Consider the following 24,002-nt stretch of genomic DNA (forward strand, 5'->3'; position numbering starts at 1 on the left):
TAGCAATATGGCGTTGAGCTACGGAGTCATTGCTGTTTACATTGCGGAACTTTCAGTTGCATATGTACGTGTTCCGGCCATTGTGAAAAAAAATCTTGAAGAAAGAGACTTGTCTAAACATGCCCCTAGTACCTCCTGCTCGGCATTTACAATGTCTTTTTCCATCCGCTGCGCCATTACCCAGGACCTCTCCTGTGGCGATTTAGTCCGGTTCCCAAGAACATCTACATGCTCATGGGCATCTATGCCACAAAGGCCCGCGAGCTCCACGCCACGTACCCCGGCACCGTCCGAGTAGCTCCCAACGAGCTCTCCTACATTCAACGTATTTCTACCCATCTATCCTACGCTTTGCAACCAAAACGGTGCCTCGATTTAGACAAAGTATAGAAATGACTAACGCGGGCTTCCCCCGGCCCCCCAATAGCTCAAGCATGGAAAGACATCATGGGCAGGCCCCTCAAGAGCGAGCTGCCAAAGGACATGCGCTTCTTCGGCGGCGAGAACTTTGGCCGCGAGAGCATCGTGACGACCCTCCCGGAGGACCACACGCGACAGCGCCGCATCTTCACGCACGCCTTCAGCAACACGGCCCTGCGGGCGCAGGAGCCGTTGCTGGCCGAGTACGCCGACCAGATGGTCGAGACCATGGGCTCGCTCAACGACCGCGACGGGCGCATCAACATCGTCGACCTGTTCAACTTTTGCACCTTTGACGTTATGGCCGACCTGACCTTTGGCGAGCCCCTCCTGCTGATGAAGAGGGGGGACTACATACCCTGGGTGCACAACCTCTTTGCGGGGCTCAAGTTCGTGGTCTGGGGGCTCGTGCTGCTCGAGATCCCGGTCCTGGGCCCGCTGGTCAAGGCCGTCACGGCCGCGCCGCTGAAAAAGAAGGCGCAGGAGCACACCAAGTTCGCGGGGGCCCTCGTCGACCGCCGGCTGAAGGTCAAGGACCACCCGAAGCCGGACATCTGGAGCTTCGTGCTGAGACACAGCGGCGACGAGGCGAAGGGGCTGACCGCGAGGGAGATGCACGCCAACGCCGCCGTTTTCATGGTCGCCGGGACCGAGACCTCAGCGACGGTGCTCTCAGGGACGACGTACTACCTCCTGCGCAACCCGAGGGTCTACCAGGCCCTGACAAAGGAGATCCGGGCTGCCTTCAAGAGGCCCCAAGACATCACCATCGACGGCCTCATGAAGCTCGAGTACCTCCATGCCGTTCTCATGGAGGGGCTGAGGGTGTACAACCCCGGCGGGGCGGGCATGCCGCGTATCGTACCCCGGGGCGGAGCCGAAATTTGCGGTGAATTCATCCCTGAAGGTGTAAGTTCTTTTTGACCTCGCTGGCTTTTCTTTTTTTTTCCCCTTTCGATTGTCTTTTTTCCCCACCACCCTTTTCTTACCTTTTCTTACCTTTTTTTTTTCCATTTTCCTTTTCTTGGTTTGTTTGTTTTGTTTTTACTATCCTTTCTTTTCTTGTACATGCTCTTGTCAATGAAAAAAAACCCTGGCTGATTTGTTCTTTTGGGGATGATGTAGACCCTGGTTTCCGTCAACCCATACGTGGCCTTCACCCACCCGGACAACTGGGCCCGGCCGAGGGAGTTCGTCCCGGAGCGGTGGATCCACACGGACGACCCGCAGTGGAAGAACGACAAGCGGGAGGTCCACGAGCCCTTCTCGTACGGTCCGAGGAACTGTCTCGGCAAGAAGTGAGTTAATCCCCCACCCCACTTCCCCCTTTTTATCACTATCAACCAAAAGAACCGTCTCTGACCGCAACCCACACAGTCTTGCATGGCTCGAGCTGCGGCTGCTTCTGGCGAAGACGCTCTGGCACTACGACCTGGAGATATGCCCTGGCATGGAGGACTGGGTCGTGCAGAAGGCCTACCTGACGTGGGAGAAGGGTCCGCTGATGGTCAAGCTGACGCCTGTTCAGAGGGGTTGAATGGGGAAGGTCGGGTGGTGCGCGGCGCGGAGTAGGCCTTGAACTATGAGAGCTCTTTCTCGAATTTGGAAACCCCCACACTCTCCGCCTCTCATTTGCCCTCTGAATTCCGCTCTGGTTCCCTCGTATGTGCCAAGCCAGGTCCTGTGTGAATTTGTCCTGCCTGACGCCCTGCTTTTCCAAGCGAATAAACAGTCAGTAAGCACGGGTTCCTAGGGCTGAGAACAACTTAGTGGTAGGCGGAACCTAGGGTGCGTAGCAATCGCCGAGTGTGTTGTGGCGTTTTGCACCTATCCATCCTACTGTTTCACTTCAGCACGGGTATTATGCGATACCAACACTTACCTCCTCTAGCACCTTAAACTTAAGAACCTAGGCTTTGCTCTGTCACCTGGTTTCTTCTAGTACGATAAGCCTGCTACGAGAGAGCAGCTCTGCAGCTTAATTGGCAGTACGCCTCCAAGTTATTAAGTTACTATTACTACGTATTCTCAAAAATATTACTTTTTTGCTTACTTAGCCTGTGTTTTAGCCCCCTTTAAGCTTTGCTGAATCATTTCCATCTTACTTTAGATTTAACCTTTAATACTAAAGATAGAGATACTAATATTCCCGAGGTATATTTGCCTCCACCTAATTCGCCTCCCAGTCTAGTACTAACGTCGCTAGATGTATGTTAGGATTGTGAGGAAATTAGGTGCCCAAGGCCAATGGCGAGAGCTGCCACAGAACAAGGTTGCGGCGCGGGTCCGGCGTGGGCCCGGCGCTAGGTCCGCTCACATAGTTAAAAGGCCCGTAGAGCCGCAAGGCTGTAGCTGGCCAAGTTAGATTCCCATAGTCGACTTTGACGACCACAAGCGCCGGCTCACAGTCAACACGGGCGGGGATATCACTTTTGTCTCCATTGACGATGGAGGCCTGCCAGGTGTATACGACAAAAACAACGGTGCCGGAGGAAGTCTGCCACTCATCACAAGGACCGAGCTGCTTGAGGCCCTGCGTAATCGTCTTACCAGTGCCCGGGACGTTCTGCAACAGTCATAATTATTGTATATATTTGCATAGAAAAGTAGACAAAGACACAGCTCTTTCGCGTCACCGGATAAATCTCGTATTAGTAAACCCCGATGGCCTCGCCAACAACGCTCCTGAAGATGCCGTTGGGGTCGAACCTCTCCCTGACAGCCTTGAACCGGGCAATGTGCTGTATAAACCGGAAATCAGTATTTCATGCAGCCTCTCGTCAGTGACGGGGAGAGCGGAGACTCACGTCTGGGTCAATGTTTTTCGACGCGTTGGCAAAGACCTCCCTCGTGTTCTTGGTCCAGTGCGGGCGGCAGGGGAATTCGTCGATGAGAACCTTGGCGAGGTTGTGGTCTGCTCAGTCGGGTCAGTCGTCTTTTTTCTTTCTTTCCATTTCTCCTATATTGGTGGTCGGGGAATGGGAATTGTGGCAGTGTAGGGGGAGGGAGGATACGAACAAAATGGCTCGTTGAATCTGCTGCCATCACCAATCGTGGGCCTGAAGCTGGGGAAATCAAGCATGATGACCCCCTTGCTCCAATCCGCGCCGTCGGACGTGTTATAAGTGACCTGGCCTAGGAAGTCAAAGTAGGGCCGGCCGAACTTGATGTTGATCCCGCTGCGGTACGTCGCCGTCATGAAAATCAGCTTCTTCAGCTCGTCGTCAAACAGCGCCCTGACGCGCTTCAGCATCGCGTTCGCCTGCGTGATGGGGAACGCCAGCTCGAGGGTGTACCCCTGGACCCCGACCTCCCACAGGGGCCGCTGGTCCGGGTACAGCCCGCCGATGAGCACGTCGTAGTTCCACCCGTAGACGGGCCACTCCTCGATGGGCTCGTTGGTCGTCTTCTCGCGGAAGTTGGGCTTGGACCACAGGCCGAAGAAGATCTCCTCGGCGAGCATGTTCGAGGTCGGGAGGTATCGGCCGCTATCCAGCAGGGTCCGCGCCGTGTTGCCCTCGAGGTCCGTGACGGAGAAGGTGTTTTGGAAGCCTTCCTGGGAGCTGGTGTTTGTGGGCACGACGTCGTAGTACCGGTGGTGGAACTTGCGCTTGTAGGGCCACCACTGGTGATGTTCAGCCATGGCGCTCGAAAGAGAATGGCACTCAGGAGGAAGAGTGAAACTTTGCTTACCCAGAAGTTTGCCGTGGCGTATGGAGCAATCATGCCGTAGATGTCGCCGTCAAGAACGTCCTTCTCTTCCAGCCTGCCCCGTCCTTGGTGTTAGTCTACACCAATTCACGCCAACATCTTCTGGGCAAACTCACGTCTTCTGCTGCGCATAGACCTTAAAGTCCGGGTAGATCTTGAACTTCATCCGCACAATGACGCCCAACAACCCAAGCGAAGTCGACGCAGCAAGCCACTCGTCATCGTTATTATTCCTTACAAGGTGCCTCAGCTCCCCGTTACCATCCACGATGTCCAGCTCCAGCACCCCGGCGGCAACCATCGAGTCCTCGCGGATCGAAGACCGGTGGGCGCCCATGGCGACGCACCCCGCAAGCGTGATGTTCCAGTTGACGAGCGTGTATCCCGCCGACGCACCCCTCTCGTGAAGGTACTCGGCCAGCTGCAGGAACGTCACCCCGGCCTCGATGACGACGGTCCCCGCGTTGAGGTCGAAGCCGGAGATGCCGTTGACGTTCTCGGTGCGGATGATGACCGTGTTCGGGTCGTCGGAGCACATGGTGTCGTACCACATGTGGGCCTTACCCGATGCGCGCACCTTCTGGCCGGCGGCGATGGCGTTTTTGACGAGGGACTGGATCTCGGCCACGCTGCTGGCGTTGTGGACTGCCGCCACGTTGTTGCAGGCAGGGAAGCCTGGGCCATCGAAGGTATTGTAGGGGACTGCGCTGACGATGCTGCTCAGGGCGAGCGCCGCCAGGAGAGGGATTGAGCCGAGAGACGGCATCTTGACAATGGTAGCTCGCTTGGACGTGTGTTGGCAAGGGCAGCGGGAACACAAGATCAGGGTCCCTTTTTTAGGAGGGCACGAGTTCAAGGCCTCTTTGTACACCTCGAAATTGGGACGAACCTGTAGCTCACTTATAACGGCGCAAACCGTTTCCCACGAACGGCTACATCATCCCACTTGCGAGACCACACAGTCCCCTTCATTGGGCCAACTGCCGCGGGGCCTGATGGCAAGCTTTCATGTGATGCCGGGAGCAAGTCAGTTATCGACCCAAAGTAGCTCGAACGGCATATTCCAACGTCACGCAGGTCATCAGGCCAGGTACATTGAGTAGCATCGAGGTGCACCGCATCAAGAGGAAGGTTCTCGCGTATCCAAGAGGGGAAGTCGCAGAACACGAAATGGCGAGCCAAGACGGGCGATGAGACCGGATCAAGAGAGACAGGCCGACGTCCGATGCAACCCTCCAGCCGGCTGAGGGGTACCGGGGTATAGCAGTGGAAGACGCGGGGAAGGCCTGGAAAGCGGCGGTAGGGACGGGGATCTTCATCCCTCCCCTGGTCTGCAGGTGCGTGTGATGAACTGTAGAAAAAACAGGATGCGGGAATGGTTGCAATAAATTGCGCAGAACATTGATCTTTCTCATCGGCATCCAAGAGGAGGAAACATGGACGGGTGTCGATGTTTTGCTGCGGTTGAAGCCGATGACGCCTCTGAACTATGCAATGCCATCCAGTGATGGTCAATCGTGGTGTTATTGCTGGATCTGGCTTTGATGTATACAAACCTGTTGTTGTTCTGGTAAAGGCCAAGGATCGATGTATAGGGGTTCATATCTGGGGAAGTTGGATGGACTGATCGCGGTCGCCTGCCACCAGTCCCTACCACGCAGAGTGTTGGGAGCGCCGGCCCGGAGAGGCGGGAAGGCGGGACCCGGAGAAGCGGGGCAGTTATCGGCCGCCCGACTGTAGTGCAAGACGGGACGAGGTGAGGCAGGTCACACACCATAGACATCCGCCGGAAGACACAACTATTCGGATCAACGGCTTGCAGAATGGCTGTATTCTCAGTGCGCAGTCTCACATGCTCATCGGCCAGAACGCATACCTATGGCCGGGTCCCTGATTCACATCAGGGAACAAGTCCCATTGAGTTTTTGGATATCTTCACGAGAGCATATCTACTGGAGTATATACATATCTCTTGCACCGCGACGGCACGGTTCATACAAGTCATGGCTGCTCTTCCCTTGCTAGCGGAACAGATACTTGCGCATCGCAACTGTAACCCAATTCCAAAATATTCCCAAAAGTTAAATCTAATGCAATCGACTTTGTGGTTTGATGCCGGAAAAGCTCGCTAGTTTCGTCTAACCCATCTTGTCGGTGGTCTTTGATGAACAGCGCAAATGAGATCCGGAAAGCCCAATGGTGACGTTAAGAGCTGGAGAGGCGAGAGTTACGATTATCGAGACGGAAAAGCACGTCAACTCTTGACAATAAGAATAGCAAGCGCCAATTAACTCATTTGGAGAAACCTTGGATGCGTGAAGTGACAATGTCTCAGGTACAGCTATGAACGAAGCCTGTCCCCAGGCCACCATTCATTCCCCCGAGTCCGCCGTCCTCTGTCGTCATGTGTGCCTGTCTAGGCCGGGCCTCATCTCGGCCGTCCTCCACTCCGCCCCGAGTTGATACGGAAAAGAGAAAAGGGGTAGAGACCGCCCGAGTGAAGTGTTCTGGCATCTACATGCCTAGCCCGAGGGGAAAAGGAAACTGGAATCCCACGCATACTCTATCTGCACAAGCCAGCCGTGCTTTTTTCCAGGAGAGCACGCGCTCCTCTTTCTGTCCATCGTAGACGTCGCCATTATCATTGCCATGGCCGATGGACGCACCTAACTTAAACCCTCTGTGCTTCCCCCCTTCCAAAGCCAGGAAAAGAGAGATTGTGTTCAGCAGCACCGCTGGCTGAAGGGGCGAACCTTCCCAAATTTCACTTTCGATAGGAAGCAAAATCGGTGACGCCATCGCAGCATGCTCAACGAAGCTCACGCAACGGGGAAATGGCCTTCACCTGCTGCAATCACGCAATTAGATGCACTGGCGCAGCCTGGCCTTCAGCCAACATGGTCAACATCAGTTCTTGAGTGACCTTGTAATACTAGCCGCAGAGACAACGCAATCCCAAACGTACTCACAGTTATAACATGTCGGCTGGTATAATCCTAGTTCCCACAGATACCTCCTTTGTCCTTCTATCACAACGAGCAGAGGAAAACACTGCCTACCTCAATCCAGGGCTAGTTCAATCGCACGCACCCTTCCTCTTTTCCCTTGCGTTCCTCCGCAAACCTTCTGTCAACAGTCGCTCCTTACGTGCCTGCGTTCAACCCTTCTAGGCTTGGCCATATCATCTGGTTATCTCAGAGGGGCTCGAACCAATGGATCGTGGAGTCCCCGGACGTGGAGGCAGCGATCAGCCCTCAAACTCAACAACACCCTTGGCATTTGCCTCGTTTCTGGATGTGGGCTCAATGTCCACGAGCTGGCCCTCCTTGCCATTGCCGTTGGCCCCAGCCTCTGCATCCGCCCCGTCAAGTAGATCTCGGTCTTCACTCCGTACACTCCGTCTCTCAATGTCCGCGCTTCCACCGGCCGAACCTTTCCTGATGCCGATCTCGACTCCAATATCTGCGTCGTCCTCTTCCTCCTCCTCCTTTTGGCCGGGCAAGGCGTTCTTCTCCAGCTCCTTTTGTGCCTCCTCCATTCTCCTGCGAACCTCCGCAGCGACGCGCATTCCATCAGTGACAATGTTGTCCAGCACGCCGCGTAGGCCACGGGTGGCTCCTTGGGCACTAGGATTCAGGACAGCCACTGGTGCACGTCCGAAGTTGAGGCTGGAGAAGGTTGTCAGGGTCGAGGTAGGCGTCGAGACCGAAGGCAAACCCTCGATGAGGTGGAAAGACGTAGGGAAAGACGACTCGAAGAACTGCTCGAGAAGCTCATCGGCAAGGACCACCATGCGGAACGTGGGCAATGTCATGTGCAGAGGGTTGGCAGGGTCTAATGCAGCATTTGCCGCTTCTGACTGCGCCTTCGACACACGTCTTTGTGACTGGACTTTGATGGGAGGGGGACCCTCGGTCGGCGATGATGGTGACTCCGGCGAGGGTTTCTTTGCCTTTGAGGGGCTGCTTGTAGGCGAATCCATGGTAAGGAGATCCTCTTCGTCCTCGTCGTCACCTATGGCGAAAGCTTCACTATTGTCCGTGGATTCCGGCCTCTCCTCTTTTTGGCCTTGGTTATTAGGGTGATCTGGGTCGGCGTACTCGAAACATCTTCTGATGAATGCGCTGACACTGCCCAGGAACTTCTCGTTGGTCGATATGCCAGGTAGGCCCGGCTCGGGGTTGTTGCCCAAGCCATTCGGTGCGTTGAGCGTGAGGGTAGAGGCGCTCGGGCTCAGAGTTCCCTCAAGCCCTCGTCTTGACAGGAATAGCAGGGCTTCTGAGATGCGTAAAATGCCCTCACGATCGACCTTGCCGTCGCCGTCGTCGTCGTACAACTCGAAGAAGTAGGTAATTGTCCCCATTATGTCTCTCTTGCCTTTGATCCGGGCAAAGCCTGCAACCACGTCGGCTAGGGTCAGCGCGCCCGTGCCGCTGACATCCCATTTCTTGAATAGCTGTTGCATAAACTCGTGGTCGGCAGGCTCGGGGCCCGAGCCCCAAGGAGACAGGAGGCCGTTGTTTTGCCGCCGGCTGGTGTAGGCATTTCTATCCTTGTCTGCAAACGTGTCTCTTCGTGGTGTGGTAGGGGAGTCGGATATGGCCCATTTGGCCATGTTGGCGAGGAATTCTCTAAAAGCATCGTAGTCCATCAGACTTGTGCTAGCACCGAGTGCGACTCGCCCCTTTTCGACCTCTTCGTCATGATTATTCTCAAACAAATCACGCGCTCTAGGCCGTGAATTCTTCGCACGGCGTTGCTTCTCCTGTTGGATGATGCTCTCTCGTTGCTGTCTCTCGTATAAGATGGTGTAGAAGCGATCGTATAAGGCGCCCAGCTCTTCCGCCGCAAGGAGCTTGCTGTCGGGGCCCAGGTTTCGAAGAGCCGTTCTCTTCGCAAAGCTCTCGATGTTGCTGAGGACGGCGTCTTTGTTCTTTAGCCGCAAGTCGGTAATACTGCTGTGTGTGATTCCGGAAAACTCCTTGAATGCCACTACCATCAACTCCTGGAACTTGGTCACGGCGCGGAGCTTCGGGTTCTCGGACTTGGGGTGCGCCGATTCGTCGAGACGGGCAAAGTAAGTCTTTAGGATGGAAATAAAGGCACCGTCGTCAGTCGCATCCAGAAGCTCCTCGCCGTTGATTCTGAGAATGGCCAGTCCTATCTGGAACAAAACTTTGGGGCCCTCGACAAAGAAGACATCCAATACTCGGAAGGCGAAGACCAGGGGCATGGAGTTGATGTACAGTGACAAAAACCAAGGAAGGGATACCACGGAAAGTTGGACATCGCTCTTTACCAGATGCTCCCACAGAATCGGCATCGTCTTCTCGACAAGCGACTCAAAGACCTTTTGGTCCAGGAGAGTTCCGTACATGGTGGTCGAGTAATATCCCGGAACCAACCTGTCGCACATGGTCGACAGAAGGAAGAAGGCCTGTGTCTCAGACATGTAAATGAGCAGCGCCGCAACCACGATGTTCATGGCCTGGCAGTATCCAACGTCAGGATTCACCCAGCTGTAGGCCGTCAGTACGCGCCGGAGCCTTCCAATGCCCTCCTCACTTTGGAAGCCGGGATACTCAGGCAGACTACGGTTCAGGTCCTTTTCGATCTCGTCAATAGCAAGGGACTCTTGACCCTCGTACTTGGCCAACGTCTCGGCGTACATTCCGGGGTTCTCGAGTCTGAGATAGATGGACCCGGAGGTCAACTCCCAGGTCTCGCCTCTCAATCGATTTGGGAGACCAACACGGATGAGCTTGTGGAAGGTGGGCTGGCGGATCAACGTTACGTTCCGACCATTGTCGCGCAGGTACTCGGCCCACAGACGCATTTTGGCTCGGTCGCGCAACTTCTTTGCATCTCCTGGGTACCGGAAGAGCATGCCCAGGCCGGCGTCGGGTGGGCTGGCGTTCTTCTTGTCGTCCGACCGGAGGAGGTACTCGGAGTAGCACTCGCCGACAACCTTCTTGTACTTGCCAACATTGCCGACGCCGGCTCTCAAGCCCTTTTTCAGCCCATCGCAGAATCGTTCGCAGCCCTGCCGCGTACCGGCCAGGTGTATCGTGATCCTTTGTTCCCTGTTGTCCTTCTTGTCCTTGTCGGCCGCCGTCTCCTTGTCCTTGTCCTTGTCCTTCTGGTTGATGCCGTTCCAGGTGGTTATCGCCAGGGCAAACTAGGTGGTAGAGAAGCGCGTCAGTTCAGGGCCTTTCCTGGGAGGAGCACGGACAGCAGCAGCCAATGTCAGAACCCGGGGTTCAGAGTAACGCACCTGGAAGGTCTGGCTGTTCAGCCTCTCAACCCGTCGAATGGCGCAAAGGGGGAAAGCAAAGCCATTCCCGCTCGGCCCCCCGCCATGTGTCTGGCCTGTAAAGGCAGAGCTGGTCGAGGTGCTGGCCGACTGGACGAAACTCGAGGGCGTCGTAGAGAAGCACATGTAGCCCTCGGAGAGGTGCAGCTTGCCGGCATAGTGGTAACCTCGATCGTGGTCCTTGCCGCCATAGGTGGCATTGGCAGGAGGGATGGTAAGCTCGGCATTGATCTCGACCAGCGGCGTCTGGGTGCTGGGGAGGCGGAACTGGTTCTGGAACAGCGACGACTTGGACGGGTTCTTGTCGGAGTTGGTCAGGTTCAGCCCTTGCGTCGGGTCGACCAACTGCTGTGCCTTCTGCACAAGGCTGGATAGAGTGAACATCCTTGGGTTGTTGCACTCAGCTGGTCATGTCGGGGGGTGTTTCGAATGGACTGAGGAACGGAGGCTCGGTACAGGCCGGATGGAAAGGGGATCGCGGATGGGTGAAGGAAGGTCGGTTGGTTGCTGACCTAGTGGATAGGTCCAAAGCGATAGGATGGGTTGCCGACGAAACGAACGAACTTTGGCGTCACAGTGGGAGAAAACAATGTTGTTGGAGCATCAGTGAGCCTCGAGACGAAGTCCGGGGGGTGAGATTCGATTCGGCGGTCGGGTGGGAATTTGTTGGATGAGTTAACAGAAGGAGGAGGAGCATCGACAGCTGCGCAGAGGTCGGGACTGGAGCTGAATGCAGTGAAGTGGATAGTTGGAGGTTTCCCGCCAAGGTAAGGTCCTAGAGGGGTCTGGTACGTACCCACCTTACCCTGCCTGCCTGAGCCAGTCTGCCCTACCAGAACTGCTAGTGACCTGCAGCCATGACAGCCCACCTCACCTCAGTGTCCGAACGCATGCCCTGAATGCTCTCTTCTGCTGGTCAGCCACTACCCGCTGGAGGCCACCACTGAGGCACAGCGGGCATGCGGCAAGCGGTACATAGGCCGGCACTCCCCTGCAGAGGGGCAGCCCCTCTGCACCTTATTCGTAACCCGCCCATCCGGCGAGGGCGCGCGTAGGTCATCGCACTCCACCCTCTCTCTTTTGCCCGTCCCGTGCTCACTAGACTGGGCTTGTCTTGATAGACGGACACGAGCTCCTTAACCTAAGCAACCATTCTTACATTTCTCCCAACCTACATTCCAAGCCTGGGCCGGATGCAACACCACTGCTCTTTCGCCGACTCTGCGTGTATCCCAAGCATACCTCTCACCTCTCTTCTCTCCCTCTCTTTTGCTTCCGTTCACGGGCACGAACGCATCAACCACCCCAGGTGACTGACGTGAGCGTGGTTATCACCAGAGAGATAACCCATGGCATGTGCCATGCCCCATCTCGGCTAGCTTCTCGAGCTGAGACACTTCCCCGTTCTGTCGTGGCATGGGCACAATGCTCAGTGCTCAGTGCTCACGGGACGCTCTGATGGCCCCCCGTCCAACCCACGCCGTATTGTTCTGTGGCTTCGTTGCACAGACTGGCGGCGCCTTGCATATGGCGTTGGTACAACACAAAACATCAGGCGCGGCTGTACAGCACTGCTCTGCATGTTGGGAGGCTTCTCTTCTGTTCCTTGATTTCTCCTATTCTTCAGGAGACCAGGCTCAGGCTCCTGGTCAATCCCCTATGTAGACATCATTTATCAACGCCGATGCAACGCCATACCTAATAATCCCCCAGCAGTGCTTATCCAGGGTTTTGACCAGCAGAATATCCCCTATTCCCTTTCGCGCATCTCCCCTCCGCCCAAAGCCTGAGAGCTAGCTTTCCCATCGGGTGTCCAAGCTCGACCCATGGTCTCTGATGCGTCTTCCTCCTATCCAACCTCGCTTCAGAATCGCATCCAGTACAGTTACATGTTGGAATATCATAAATGGTGTGAAATGAAAATACAGAGACCAACGTCTCTGAGCAAAAGAACTCCTAGCGCATGATTCATACAGATCCCTCTTGGAACATCGTCAAAAGTCCTTGAAGTAGTGGTCGTACTTTTGTACCATTTCGTCCGTGTACGTTTCCCGCTTGCCGTCGTCCTCGGGGTAGATATCGAAGCATTGCGCATCTCCGGGATACCGGATCGGTGGAATGATGGGGCCCCGTGATCGCCGGTTGTACATGTCGTCCCAGTTGACGCCCTTGAAGAAGGGGTGTTCTTTGACTTTGGCGGCTCCTCCGCTGATGTTGCCCAGTCGCCGGGATCGGTCCACCGTGCAAAAGGATCTAATCAAGTCTTGCGCCTCGGCCGACACTGGCGGATCGTGCGGGAACATGACGGGCTTCTCGACAATTCTGCGCGAATGTGTCAGCAGCCGTGGCAAAACAGCCGGCTTCCCGGCCCAGTCATCAACTTACTGTTTGTAGATTTCGATGGGGTTCTGGTGCCAGAATGGTGGGTATCCAGTCAGGAATTCGTAAATCAAGATGCCCAGCGCCCACCAATCCACCGCCGTCGTGTGACCCTTGTTATGGATCACTTCCGGGGCGAGGTACTCGGGGGTGCCGCAGAGGGTATACGTCTCGGTGGGTTGGCCTGCGCTGTTGCTTAGCCTCTTTGCGAAGCCAAAGTCCACCAGTTTGATGTGCCCGTCCTGGTCCAACAAGAGGTTTTCGGGCTTGAGATCTCGATATGCGACCCTCCCCTGCTGCTCGTGCAGGTATTCGAGGACCAAGACAATCTCTGCGGCATAGAAGCGCGCTGTCGGCTCCTCGAAACGCCGAAACTTGCGCAGATAGCTAAAGAGCTCGCCGCCGGGGACGTAGTCTAGTAGCATGTACAGGTGGTCGCGGTCGGCGAAAGAAGTGATGAGAGTCGTGATGAAGGGATGGCCGGCAACGTCGCCGAGGATATGCCGCTCGTGTCGGACGTGGTCAATCTGCTTGAGCTTGATGACCTCTGTTTTCCGCAAGATCTTGAGAGCAAAGACTGTGTCCCGCTCCTCCTCGGTCGCATTGGCCGGCCGTACGAGGCAAACCCGGGCAAAGGTACCTGCAGAGCGCAAATCACAACAATGGTCAGCAAACGAGACACGATAACGCTTGGTGTGCGCAAAACAGCAAGGGCAGACGAACCAGTGCCGAGTGTCCTCACAACCCGAAAGTCTTGGGGCGTCAGTCTGGTGCGAGTCGCAATGGGCCCGGCTCCAGCTCCAGCATCGGCGTGGTGTTGCGCCTGGGCATGGCCGTTACTACTGCCGCCGCCCATCATCCTGGACAGGCCTCCTCCGCCGACCTGGTTTGGTACGGGGTTCGCATGCGCAACGGTTGCGGCCATGTTGTGCAGTTTTTGGTTGATGGCCGAGATTCCAGTCATAAAGGAAGGGTCAGAGGGTCCGGGTCGGGTCGGGCGTGTAAGGGATTGTTCGATTGTCTGTCGTTCAGCTTGGCAGGGCGACGTCCATCACGAGGCGAAGGGATGGGCGTCGGAGGTGAGGCAGGTGAGGTAGGTAAGGTACACACACCACAGGTATGACGGGTTGGTCGAGGTAGGTGTGTCGGTTGGGTCTCGTCAGTGGTCAATGGGAGAGAGGGTGGTGGGAAAGGGGGCCGGTTCGGATCGAGTCGGTTCCTCGTCTGGGTCTGGGGAATTGAAGTGGTTCGGGACAGGTGGGAGGCACCGCTTTTTCTTGGTGTCGTTCCTTGAATAGCGTCCTCGGTGTTGGTAGTGTGCTTAGTACGGGCGTGGAATGATATCGTTCTTCTCGGACTGAGAGCGCGCCCCCCTTCGACTTGGATCTTTCCAGGAGGACGGGGAAACCTTCAGATGAAAGGGCCGTGGCAATGACGAAAGCCAGCGCATACCAGCTACACTACACAAGGTGGGAGCATCGATGGGGCTGACCAGGAGGGGAGGGGCAGACACATTGACAGGCAAGCGTGGGCTTTTCGCACCCGACAACATGGGGGTTCCCGGCCCAAAATGGGATGGGGAACGGATCTCTGCCTACTTCTCGCAGCCTGTCCAATCTAGCCCGGCAACAGTTGCGCTACCTACGGTACATGGTACATCTTCCCTCTCTCAGATGGGGCAACTGCACCACGTAGTGTGCACTACGGGCCGAAGTAACTTCACTGGAAAACTTGCAGCGGGTGCGGCGTGTAGCAGCAGCGCAAACTTGCGGGCACGCCGACAGAAAGTTGCCTCTTTGGGTATAGCGTCATGTCCAGTTGGTGGAAATCCGGGGGGGCGCTTCTTCAATGCCATACATCTTTTCAAATTCCCTCCACAGCCCTTCTGTCTGGGAAAACCCCCTGGGACCCTCAGCCACGGAGGCTGTCCGTCACTCCCCCTTTCTCTACGACCCGTTCGCCCTTTTTCTTTTTTTTCTGCAACGTTCGTCAACAGCACCGACCAGCCCTTTCGCTTTGTTCATCACACTTCAATATGACCCGGGAGTCTCAGCCTATTATTGCTACGGTCTCCCCGCCAGCCTCAGACGAAGGGAGCTCCGCCGCCCCCTGTTGAGCGAGGCCTGGGCTCCGACGACTTGCAGCAACTCTCTCGAGCGCCTCGCTTCACCCTCTCAATCCCATGTCGCCCACTCCCGTCCGTCTGGTTTCCCCCCGTTGCCTCTTCCCACTTTTGAAGAAATCTCCGAAACCATGATGCGCGCAAGGACTACCAGCAATTTCATAATTCGTATGCCCATAAGCCGCACCGCTGCGGAAAGGAAAAGGAGACGGGACACTTGCCACCGCATCTACACGTGGTCCGAACTGCGCCGGCCCGTCTCCTGACTTCGTGTTGGTCCCGTCCTTCTTCTCACCGTGGTCCCCTCGGATAACGCACCCACGATGGCCATCCGCCATCGGTCCAAGTCTGCGGCAGCGGTGTACCTATCTATACTATGTAGTAGTAATGCGTTGCCCTCTTTAGTAAACGCAGCCAACGCAAAAGAAAAGTGGTCCCGACGGGGCCCCCGGACGTTGGACGGCCGATCTAAAGCAACCAAAAAGACGGTAAGGCCAAATGGACAACACGGGCAGAGACAACGAACGCAACGCTACTCCAGAGCGAGGCGTTGCAGTTGAATCAGCCGTTGTTGCCCCCCCGAAGCCTTGGACATATCCAAGACATTCAGTTTCGCACAGGGCGCCCTCGTCTGCCAGATCTCGCCCAGGCCATGCGGCACCCGGTCCCGCGGGGAGGGAAAGGGCCTGATCAGTGATACGCCTTGCATGCAAGCGACTCTTATCGGCCGTTATGACGCAACATGAACCACACAGACTCGATCCATCCCACCTCGCATCCACCCCTCCTCCCGCGCTCACTGAGGGGACCGACGAAGGCATCAACAAGACATGCTTTTATTCTTATTTTATTTTTTGGTACTTCGCAACCCGAGCCATCTCGGAAAGCCAGCTGACTGGTCACTCTGCGTGGTGTACTCGCTTTGCTCCCTGTGCCAAACAGAGTTTCATCTCCGCAAAATTCCCATTCTCTCATCATGGCCGAGTTAGAAGGGGCACCATAGAATCGCATCCATGATTTACATACCTCGGAAAAGCCACTGCAAAGACCAGGCCACCTTACGGATATCATTCCCAGCAATCGGGCCGCCAGATTCAAGCAAAGGGGAACTCGGTCCTCTGTCAGCGTGGTACAGCTTGGCTTGGGTCCTTCCTCCTTTACATGAGTCGTGCCCATGCCTGGTTGCTGCGGCGAGGGGCTGGCAGTTATGTCACTTCAGCCCCCAACAAGCCCGTTCGCTACATCTTCCCAGTTTTGGACTTCTCCCCGGCCGGCATTTCTCTCTTGTCCAGGACCCCGGGATCTCATTTCAGCCCCCAACCGGATGATGAAGATGTTCATTGTCGAGGTACTTGGTAATACGCCCTGTCCCCCCATTCCAAGGATCGCGGTGCCTCTGTCTCCCTAACTAAGCCTGGGACGTTTCGGCTTCTTTGAAGCTCGTCAACGGTTGTCCATTCCGGTTAAGATTACCCAGGCCATGTGGAAAGGCTTGGTGATGGCTTTCACTCATCTCCGGGCCCATGCCTATTTTCTGCGTAGTTCCCACCCCTATCGGATTCACAAACACTTCACGTATAGCCTAAACGAGCCGAGCCAGCTATTTAACTCCAATGTCATCTGTCAACTAAGGACATCTCGATTCAACCCCGGAATAACCGTAGCATTTGTCAAGCGTTACGAGATGCCAAGCACCGGACTATAGTCCGTGTGCTAAAACAGATTCTCCATGGCTTCTTCAACAAACGAAGACGCGTGGCTACAATACCCCCCTCCGTGGAACAACTTTGCAACAAAACAGGTCAGACCGGCACCCGGAAACCCTCACTCGATTCCCAAGAGGTCTTGGTCCTGCACTGGATCGACTCGATCTGGCAATTTTTTTTTATTAAAAAAAAAAGTTTTTACCCTTGTGCCAATCAACCCGGCGGGCCTGGAAATCGCATGGCCCGATATGACGACTCCTCCAGAAACCGCTTGACTCGCTCCCCCGCGTCATCCGGAGATAGTAGTACACCCGCTGTTCACCCGAACATGCACGGGAAGCTTGTTAAGCAGCAGAAGAGGCTGATCCCTTCCGATCCGGTCTGCGAGATATATCCGTCTTGGTGAACCGCCGCCCAGGCGTCAGTTATGTTGGGCTTTGTTAGCCCTCTCTGGTTTAGCCATGATTCGCTGCCACCACCCTCTGGTGATGTAGACAGCACCCTCGCATTTACGAACGTGAACTCTTAGGTTGGATTCTAGATTCGTCTAAGTCCGCGATCTCTCTGTCTGACTTAAATCAATGTTTCGCTCTTGTCAATATTGTCCTCGTCTTCCCCGTCCGCCATTGCCACTTGCCCCCTCAAACCGAATGCCAGGGTATCCATCTCTGTCACGAGTCGCCCCCTTTTCTTTTCCAACTTCCTCATACTCCTTGGATTAGCCACCAAGCGCCTGCGCCCACGGCCAACAACGTGGCCAGCACCAGCGCCCCTTGTTTGGTAGACCACAGGAACATGCTCCAGCCGACAAAAACCTCCTTCCGCCGCGCCGCCGCCCGTCTTTCCCAGGCCTCGGGGTCGATGGCCACCGGCAGGACAATGCGTGGGTCCATCGCATTGGCCGCCGAGTCTTCCGATGACGGCCGGGCTAGCTCATCCCCGCTCAGCAGCGGCACCGCGGCCCGGAAATACACGGCCCTGTGATCCGAGCTTCGCACCACCGGCATCGCGTCGTAGGTCTTGACGTCGACCTTTTGGGCTTCCGCCTTGGACCATGAAGGGACGTCGAGGAACAGGATTCGGTCCGTCCAGCCGGGGTAGCGGTGCGGGGCGAATACCCACGGGACGTCCTCCACTCCGTCGACCTTGAGGCGGGTATCGTCTACGGGCAAAACGTTATACTTGTAAGTCGGTGGGAACTTGACATCCGCCTCGCTAAGGCCGTGCAGCGTCCGCCCAGCCTGGCGCTCTCGTGTCAGTTGATCCAACACAAAGAAGCGGGAGTAGTGGTGTTCGCTGTCGGGGTCGAGGCTGGGAAACGTTGCCGCTGGTGGCGGACTCGTCGTAGAGATGCGGTAGTTGAGGTCGCCGCCGACAAAGAGGTAGGAGCTTGGCTTGAAGACGGAGATGTCCTGCAGCCGTTCTTGGAGGGCAAGGGTCTGTGCATGGTGCTCGTCGTGCAGTAGATGCACGCCCTCGTCGCCGGCCCCGTCTGCCTGGGCGTCTCCCTCCGCAGCCGTGTTGGGCTTCTTCTTGGGGTTTAGAAGGTCCTCCGGGTTCTCAAATGTGAGGCCACGCATGATGGCTGCCCAGTTGGCGTTTCTTCGGGGGAGATTCCACTCCATGGCCGCGAGATGGGTGGCCACAAAGGTCAACTCAGTCTCCTTCTTCTCACCGCCTGTCGACTTCCCTTCGTACAAGACTCGGAGGGCCACGGCGCCCTTGTTGCCCATTTCCGCAGCGCCAAAGCCCACCTCGGCCTCTTGCACTCGCAGAATCGCCTCCGGGTTTCGCGCAAAGAGCATAATGGAGGTCATGCCAACATTGCGAGCCCGCACCAGGGTATAGGGCCGCACGGGTGTAGGAACGGTCGGCTTGACCGAGATCGTGTCGTCATCGCCATCGCTGCTGCCGTCGTTCGAGGTGTATCCGTTGGTGTATCTACTTGCGGCGAGGTTCAGGGCCTCTTCGAAACGGGCAAGATACGGGCTGAGGAAGTAGCCGCCAATGAACGAGTACGACAGCGGAGCGACTTCCTGGAGAGAGCTGGCCAAATACGTCAGCAATGCCGTCAAGGCTTCCAGAGCCAAAAGTCCACGACGGGCAACTCACAAGACAACAACCTCTGGGAGGGCGGCGTCATTTTGCTTGAACGCGGTATTCAGATGTGAGGCAAAGGCGCCGACGTTGATAAAGTTCTTGGCGCAATTAAACGTCAGCATGAACAGGTCGAGCGTCGAGGGAGCCATCTTGTCGGTGGGCGTGGTGGAGTTGACGTCGACAAGGGTCGCCATTAGAATGTCGGAGGTGATAAACGCCGATAACGACTGGTCGGGGGTTTTGGCGCTGCGATGGGGGGAATCCTTGGCTATGCTGCTGTTGCCGCCCTCTTTTAATTTTTTTAGTCAGCTCTGCTGCCCCTCTCTTCGTGCGGTTCCCTGAGCTTATTGCACCTTGGATGCCCGGGGGAGGGGGAGTCGGATGGCAGACCGTGAGGGACTACAAAATAGGAGGAAGATGATGTGACAGAAGGGAAAAGCGTACCTAGTTTGTAGAACGTCCGATTTCTGGCCAAGAGGGTGTAGATGGTAAGGTTGGAAGCGTCTCACGTTGCCCACGAAGTACTGGTAAGTGCAATACAGCCACACTCACACGCACACACACTAAGCAGCTAAGCCCGCGAACGATGCCGAGAGTTGGGCACCAAGCTTTTTCCCTATTTTATCGTTTCTCTTTCCCCCTTCTGCGCCCTTTTTATCTTGGGTTTCTTTTTCCAACACGTGCTCGCTCTTACACGCTCTGAAATATGGAGAAATGGGATGATGTAAAGATGGAGTGGGCCGGACTGTCCAAATGATATTAACGTAGCTGTCTGTTGGTGTTGCTGTGACGAGCGGGGTTCGACTTGCTACTTCACGTGGAGTTGATAAATGTGGGTGATGATGGAAGCTAAAAAGCCAACATCTCGCCTTACCAAATGGATCAGCGGCGACGGTATATACATATACTTTCCACTTGACGACTGGAAATCCACAGACAGGGAAGGGGAGCTTTCTCCCGTGCCTGCTTTCCCGTTGAGTCAGCTGGTCCTAGATGTCCCTGGAGTGCCTGCATCAGGCGAGGCTGCAGCTGACCTGTACAGCCTCCAAATAACGACCATACCACTTTGGTGCTGGTATCAAGTCCTGGGCTTCTTCTGTTTTGCGCATTCTCCGATCTGCCAATGTAATCCTTCTCCTGCCGAAGGCGCTATTCACATTAGCCTAGGACACGGCTAGTCACACCGCCATTGCTGTCAAAGGCGGGGATCTCCTTGTTGGGCTCACTGGGCGAAGCTTCCCGACGGTGCAATCAATCCACGGGCGATACTCAAGTACTAATTCATCGGCTTCATCGCCTGCATATCACAGAATGCAAAGGTTGGGAGACATGTATTACCGCGCGACAATGTTAAATTGAGAAACTACCATGCGTATTTTGGTTGGTTCTGATGCATCCTGTCGACATATCCACAACTACCCTTGCTCCGCCTCCACCAACTGAAAGCTTGCCAGACCAATTAAGGTCTCTGGATGATGAAGGCGCAGTGTTGAGAGTCCAAGCGCCAGTGTCCTTGGACAGAACAACCGTTCACACCAGCCAAATAGGCGGCCGTGTGAAGCCGGCTGACTCCCAAGGACTATGCTAGACCACTCCCAAGAGCTATTGGTAGTTGCCGAACCTCAAAGCTACGGTCGTCGTTCAACCGAGCTTGATGTCCTCTGTGTGCAAATGTCGAAGTAATGATTTCCCAACCAACCGAAAAAAGGACCAAATGTCAAGGAAACAGACCACACCACTCTTCCTCATTAGCTCTGCGTGCGTCGTACCGATGCCGTAAGTAGTCGTCTGCGACTCGATGCCGAGTCATTTGGCTTGTCTGACTGCGCCCACGGCCTGCAATGCATCGCATAAAGTGTACCTCTCACTGTCGACCCCTCACCGTAACTACCTCCCCAGAAGCGGGCCTCGACGCGTGAGTGACCAAGTGCGAAGCCATCGAATAGAAATCAACTCGTAGTGCGCGTGACCAGAAGTAAAAAGGAGTAGGAAACTAAAGAAACAGAAAAAGGAAATGACCGTCGGTGGAAACGCAACTCTGACGCATCGACCAGGTGCAAGGTAAGAAACCAGGGCACTCAAGTTGGGGTGGGGAAGTTCTCGCGGACCGGCTCGACGGCACCTCAAAGAAATTAGGTACCGGACGTGCCGTTCGAGTTCTTCCTGCCATGGAAACATACCCCGAGTGCCTCGGCAGAACAAACTGCCACAAGCCTCGAAAAATGTTATCCCGTCATGAAAGAACCGAGCCGTTCGGAGAAATCAACCCAAATATGTCGAAGAACGAAGTTGAGAATGCGTAAAGAGATGCGACCGGTTCGCGTGGCAAAGCGTATCATCAAAGAGACCCTGCTGGTGAGCAGAACCCGTACCAATCGTGATGCCTGGAAGCTATGCCACGGAGGATATGAAGCCAGTAAGCCGGTCTAATCATACTCCCACGTGTTGGACAGATGCACATGGCTGCCGAAGTTCATATTCACTTTGGCAGATAGGAATTCGAGCCATATGTCGGACTAGCGCCTTTCGTAGCTGAGCGCAAACTAGATCATCGTCCACTAGGTCAGCATGCTTTTGTCAGCAACGGTTCTCTGTCCAGCAGTCTGACTTTGCGTCAAGGGACACCTTGGGAAGCTGACGCCCAAGGTCTGGAATAATATCGGGGCTGGATTGGGGAAAACACTCACATCCTGTCGCTTCCACCGACAACACGGTTGGTATCCGGGGTGTCAACACCAGCACCAGATCCTCGTTCAATCACTTTGCGGCGCGAGCTGGGAAGGGCGTTAGGCTTATTAGCGCCAGGCTGAGGGGTCGGCTGACCAGCAGTAGCGGCATTCGTGCGAGATGCCCGCGCCTTTTCGTCCTCCTCCTGAGTGGCTCCTGCGGCCTGAGCAATGGCCTGAGCATTCTTCTGATACTTGTAAACGGTCCAGTCGAAGACGTAGTCGTACTGGAAGCCTTCGCGGACGAACAGATCACGGAAGATCTTGCGGAGGTAGCTGTAATCGGGCTTGTCGTCGAATCGGAGGGAGCGGGTGTAGTTAAGGTAGATGGCGAACTCGTTAGGGAAGCCGCGGCAAAGGACCTCGGTCGGGGTGGTCATCTTCTTCTCCATGATTCGGTCGTACTTCTGCTTCTTGGTAGCGGCCTTCAGTCCCTGCCAGGGGAGGGATCCACGGCAGAAGTAAAGCATCACATAACCGAGGGACTCCATGTCGTCACGACGGGATTGTTCTGCGGAGATGTCAGCGGCCATGGGCCAGGGGGATGCGGGCTAGCGAGCGAAATCAACATACCGACACCCAAGTGGGTGTTGATGGAGGCGTATCGAGCCGTTCCGGTAAGGTTCTTGTTTTCTCTGTAAGGGATGTGGAAGTGCGTCTTGGGGTCACGGTACTTCTTGGCCAAACCAAAGTCGATAACGTTGACCTGGTTTCCACGCTTACCGATGCCCATAAGGAAGTTGTCGGGCTTAATATCACGGTGAATGAACGACTTAGCGTGAATGTACTCGATGCGAGAAATCAACTGGTCGGCAAGCAGCAGAACGGTCTTGAGGGAGAACTTTCGGTTGCAGAAGTTGAAGAGGTCCTCCAGACTGGGGCCAAGGAGATCGAGAACCATGGCGTTGTAGTCGCACTCGGTGCCGAACCAACGAACGAAGGGAATACCAACGCCGCCGGCAAGCGACTTGTAGACTCTGGCCTCATACTCCAACTGGGGGTGCTTGGCCTTGACGCTCTCAAGCTTGATGGCGATTTCCTCACCGGAGATGATGTTGGTGCCCAGGTAAATGTCACCGAAGGAGCCGGAACCAATCTTTCGGCCGATGCGGTACTTATTACCGACGCGGAGATCCTGCTGTGTGTATTAGCCATGAGCGGCCAAGCACGTTGGGCAGAGAGTAACATGGTCTTGGGGGCTGTTGGGTTGAGTTGGTTAGTCCACCATCACGGCGAACCGCGACGGGGACTTCACCATCCCTCCAGGCCACAACTCGATCCATGTTATCCTGCCGATGCCATCACTCACCATTGTAGTCATCTTTGCTGATGATGTGAGACTGCTCCTTTCCAGAGGAAGGATGCAGACGTGAGTGTGGTGGTAGTTTGGGTGGTGTCGATCGACAGATTAACGAACCAGTCGACAGCGAGGCTGTGAAATGGCTGAGAGGAGATTAGTAACGATGCATGAAACAATGTCAAGGTTTTTCGAGGAGTGACGTTGGGGTGATGGAAATGCAGGGACGAATGTTGGAAGATGGAAGTGTGAGTTTGAAGAGTGGAGAGTGGAGGTCGAGGCCTTGAAAGAGAAGAAGATTGAATGAGGCAAAGCTCGGATCCACCAGCAAGCCCACGGTCAGCCCAATGCTAGTGTGGGCAGACGGATAATGGATATCCCCAAGCAGCGGGATCCGAGAACGGAAGGATTGTCGAGAGGGCAAAGCAAAGCAAGCTAGCATTGTGGAAAACATGGAGAGCGAGGGAGAGAAAGAAGACGTCTTACCAGTCGGATGTCTGGGTGTGTTTGGGATCGGAAGCGGTGGAGGGCGTGCCGTGGCTAGAGGGTGCGGTGGTGGTTAGATGGTACCTGTGACGAAAGAGGCCGACCGATGAATCTGGCTCGCGGGAGTCGAGATGGGAAGTGGATGACCAGAGGGACCGGTATCGAGACGGAAGGGCGATGAATGGGGAATTGGTAGATTGATGCTGACGGAAGCAGAAATATCTCCCAAAGAGCCTTGTCCAAAGAGGCTGGGACAGGACGGTGCCGTTGCAATCAAGGGCTCGAAAGAGATCGTGGGGTGAAGAAGGGAAGAGCGAGAAGGAGAGGGAAGGAGGAAGGGAAAAGGGTACCTTAATGGGATGGGAGCCCAAAAGTGGAGGCGAAAAGGCAAGAAGGAGGGCTGGCGGCGGGCAGCGGGCGGCGGACCACTGGGGCGGACAGGCGCTGAATGGACACGGAGTGGGTGAGAGGTGGTCCGGGCTGGGCTGGGCTGGGCTTTGAGGCAGGAGCAAGGCAAGGCGGGTAGGGTAGCGTAGCGAGTTGGTAGGTAGGTGCAAGCCAAGGTATCCGTACGGATATTCTACGCAGTACTCCTTCGTCAGATGTCCGGTGTGTGACAGGGACAGATACCCGTCCTCGCACGCCTTTTTTGCCCACACAAGCACGTACCTTTTCGTGCCGTTCCAGCTGCGGATGGCTACGGCGGTACGGAGACTGGCATTGGTGTCTGGAGTACTCTACC

General features: G+C 55.6%; 6 protein-coding genes across 6 annotated transcripts; 1 reads left to right on the top strand and 5 right to left on the bottom strand.

Moving 5' to 3' along the window:
• Positions 1-7: 7 nt before the first annotated feature.
• Positions 8-1,957, top strand: EsH8_III_001344 (cytochrome P450; the record flags this gene model as incomplete). The annotated part of the gene is made up of 5 exons (XM_083263069.1): positions 8-64; positions 130-325; positions 428-1,329; positions 1,546-1,718; positions 1,798-1,957. 5 exons carry the CDS (start codon positions 8-10, stop codon positions 1,955-1,957), a joined length of 1,488 nt encoding a protein of 495 aa, XP_083123556.1.
• A 693-nt stretch (positions 1,958-2,650) lies between these two features.
• EsH8_III_001345 (uncharacterized protein) lies at positions 2,651-4,897 on the bottom strand (the record flags this gene model as incomplete). Its single annotated transcript, XM_083263070.1, has 7 exons — positions 2,651-2,772; positions 2,827-2,986; positions 3,081-3,161; positions 3,228-3,334; positions 3,439-4,045; positions 4,114-4,186; positions 4,248-4,897. 7 exons carry the CDS (start codon positions 4,895-4,897, stop codon positions 2,651-2,653), a joined length of 1,800 nt encoding a protein of 599 aa, XP_083123557.1.
• A 2,481-nt stretch (positions 4,898-7,378) lies between these two features.
• EsH8_III_001346 (rab-GTPase-TBC domain-containing protein) lies at positions 7,379-10,828 on the bottom strand (the record flags this gene model as incomplete). The annotated part of the gene is made up of 2 exons (XM_083263071.1): positions 7,379-10,309; positions 10,406-10,828. The coding sequence occupies 2 exons, from the start codon at positions 10,826-10,828 to the stop codon at positions 7,379-7,381; spliced, it is 3,354 nt and encodes a 1,117-aa protein (XP_083123558.1).
• A 1,610-nt stretch (positions 10,829-12,438) lies between these two features.
• Positions 12,439-13,787, bottom strand: EsH8_III_001347 (kinase-like domain-containing protein; the record flags this gene model as incomplete). The annotated part of the gene is made up of 3 exons (XM_083263072.1): positions 12,439-12,766; positions 12,830-13,463; positions 13,547-13,787. 3 exons carry the CDS (start codon positions 13,785-13,787, stop codon positions 12,439-12,441), a joined length of 1,203 nt encoding a protein of 400 aa, XP_083123559.1.
• A 3,568-nt stretch (positions 13,788-17,355) lies between these two features.
• Positions 17,356-18,945, bottom strand: EsH8_III_001348 (Endonuclease/exonuclease/phosphatase; the record flags this gene model as incomplete). The annotated part of the gene is made up of 2 exons (XM_083263073.1): positions 17,356-18,697; positions 18,764-18,945. The coding sequence occupies 2 exons, from the start codon at positions 18,943-18,945 to the stop codon at positions 17,356-17,358; spliced, it is 1,524 nt and encodes a 507-aa protein (XP_083123560.1).
• A 2,563-nt stretch (positions 18,946-21,508) lies between these two features.
• Positions 21,509-22,798, bottom strand: EsH8_III_001349 (kinase-like domain-containing protein; the record flags this gene model as incomplete). The annotated part of the gene is made up of 4 exons (XM_083263074.1): positions 21,509-21,525; positions 21,575-21,988; positions 22,051-22,612; positions 22,787-22,798. 4 exons carry the CDS (start codon positions 22,796-22,798, stop codon positions 21,509-21,511), a joined length of 1,005 nt encoding a protein of 334 aa, XP_083123561.1.
• Positions 22,799-24,002: the final 1,204 nt, after the last annotated feature.

The sequence above is a fragment of the Colletotrichum jinshuiense genome, chromosome 3, assembly GCF_051148585.1.
Source record: "Colletotrichum jinshuiense chromosome 3, complete sequence".
Lineage (NCBI taxonomy): Eukaryota > Fungi > Ascomycota > Sordariomycetes > Glomerellales > Glomerellaceae > Colletotrichum > Colletotrichum jinshuiense.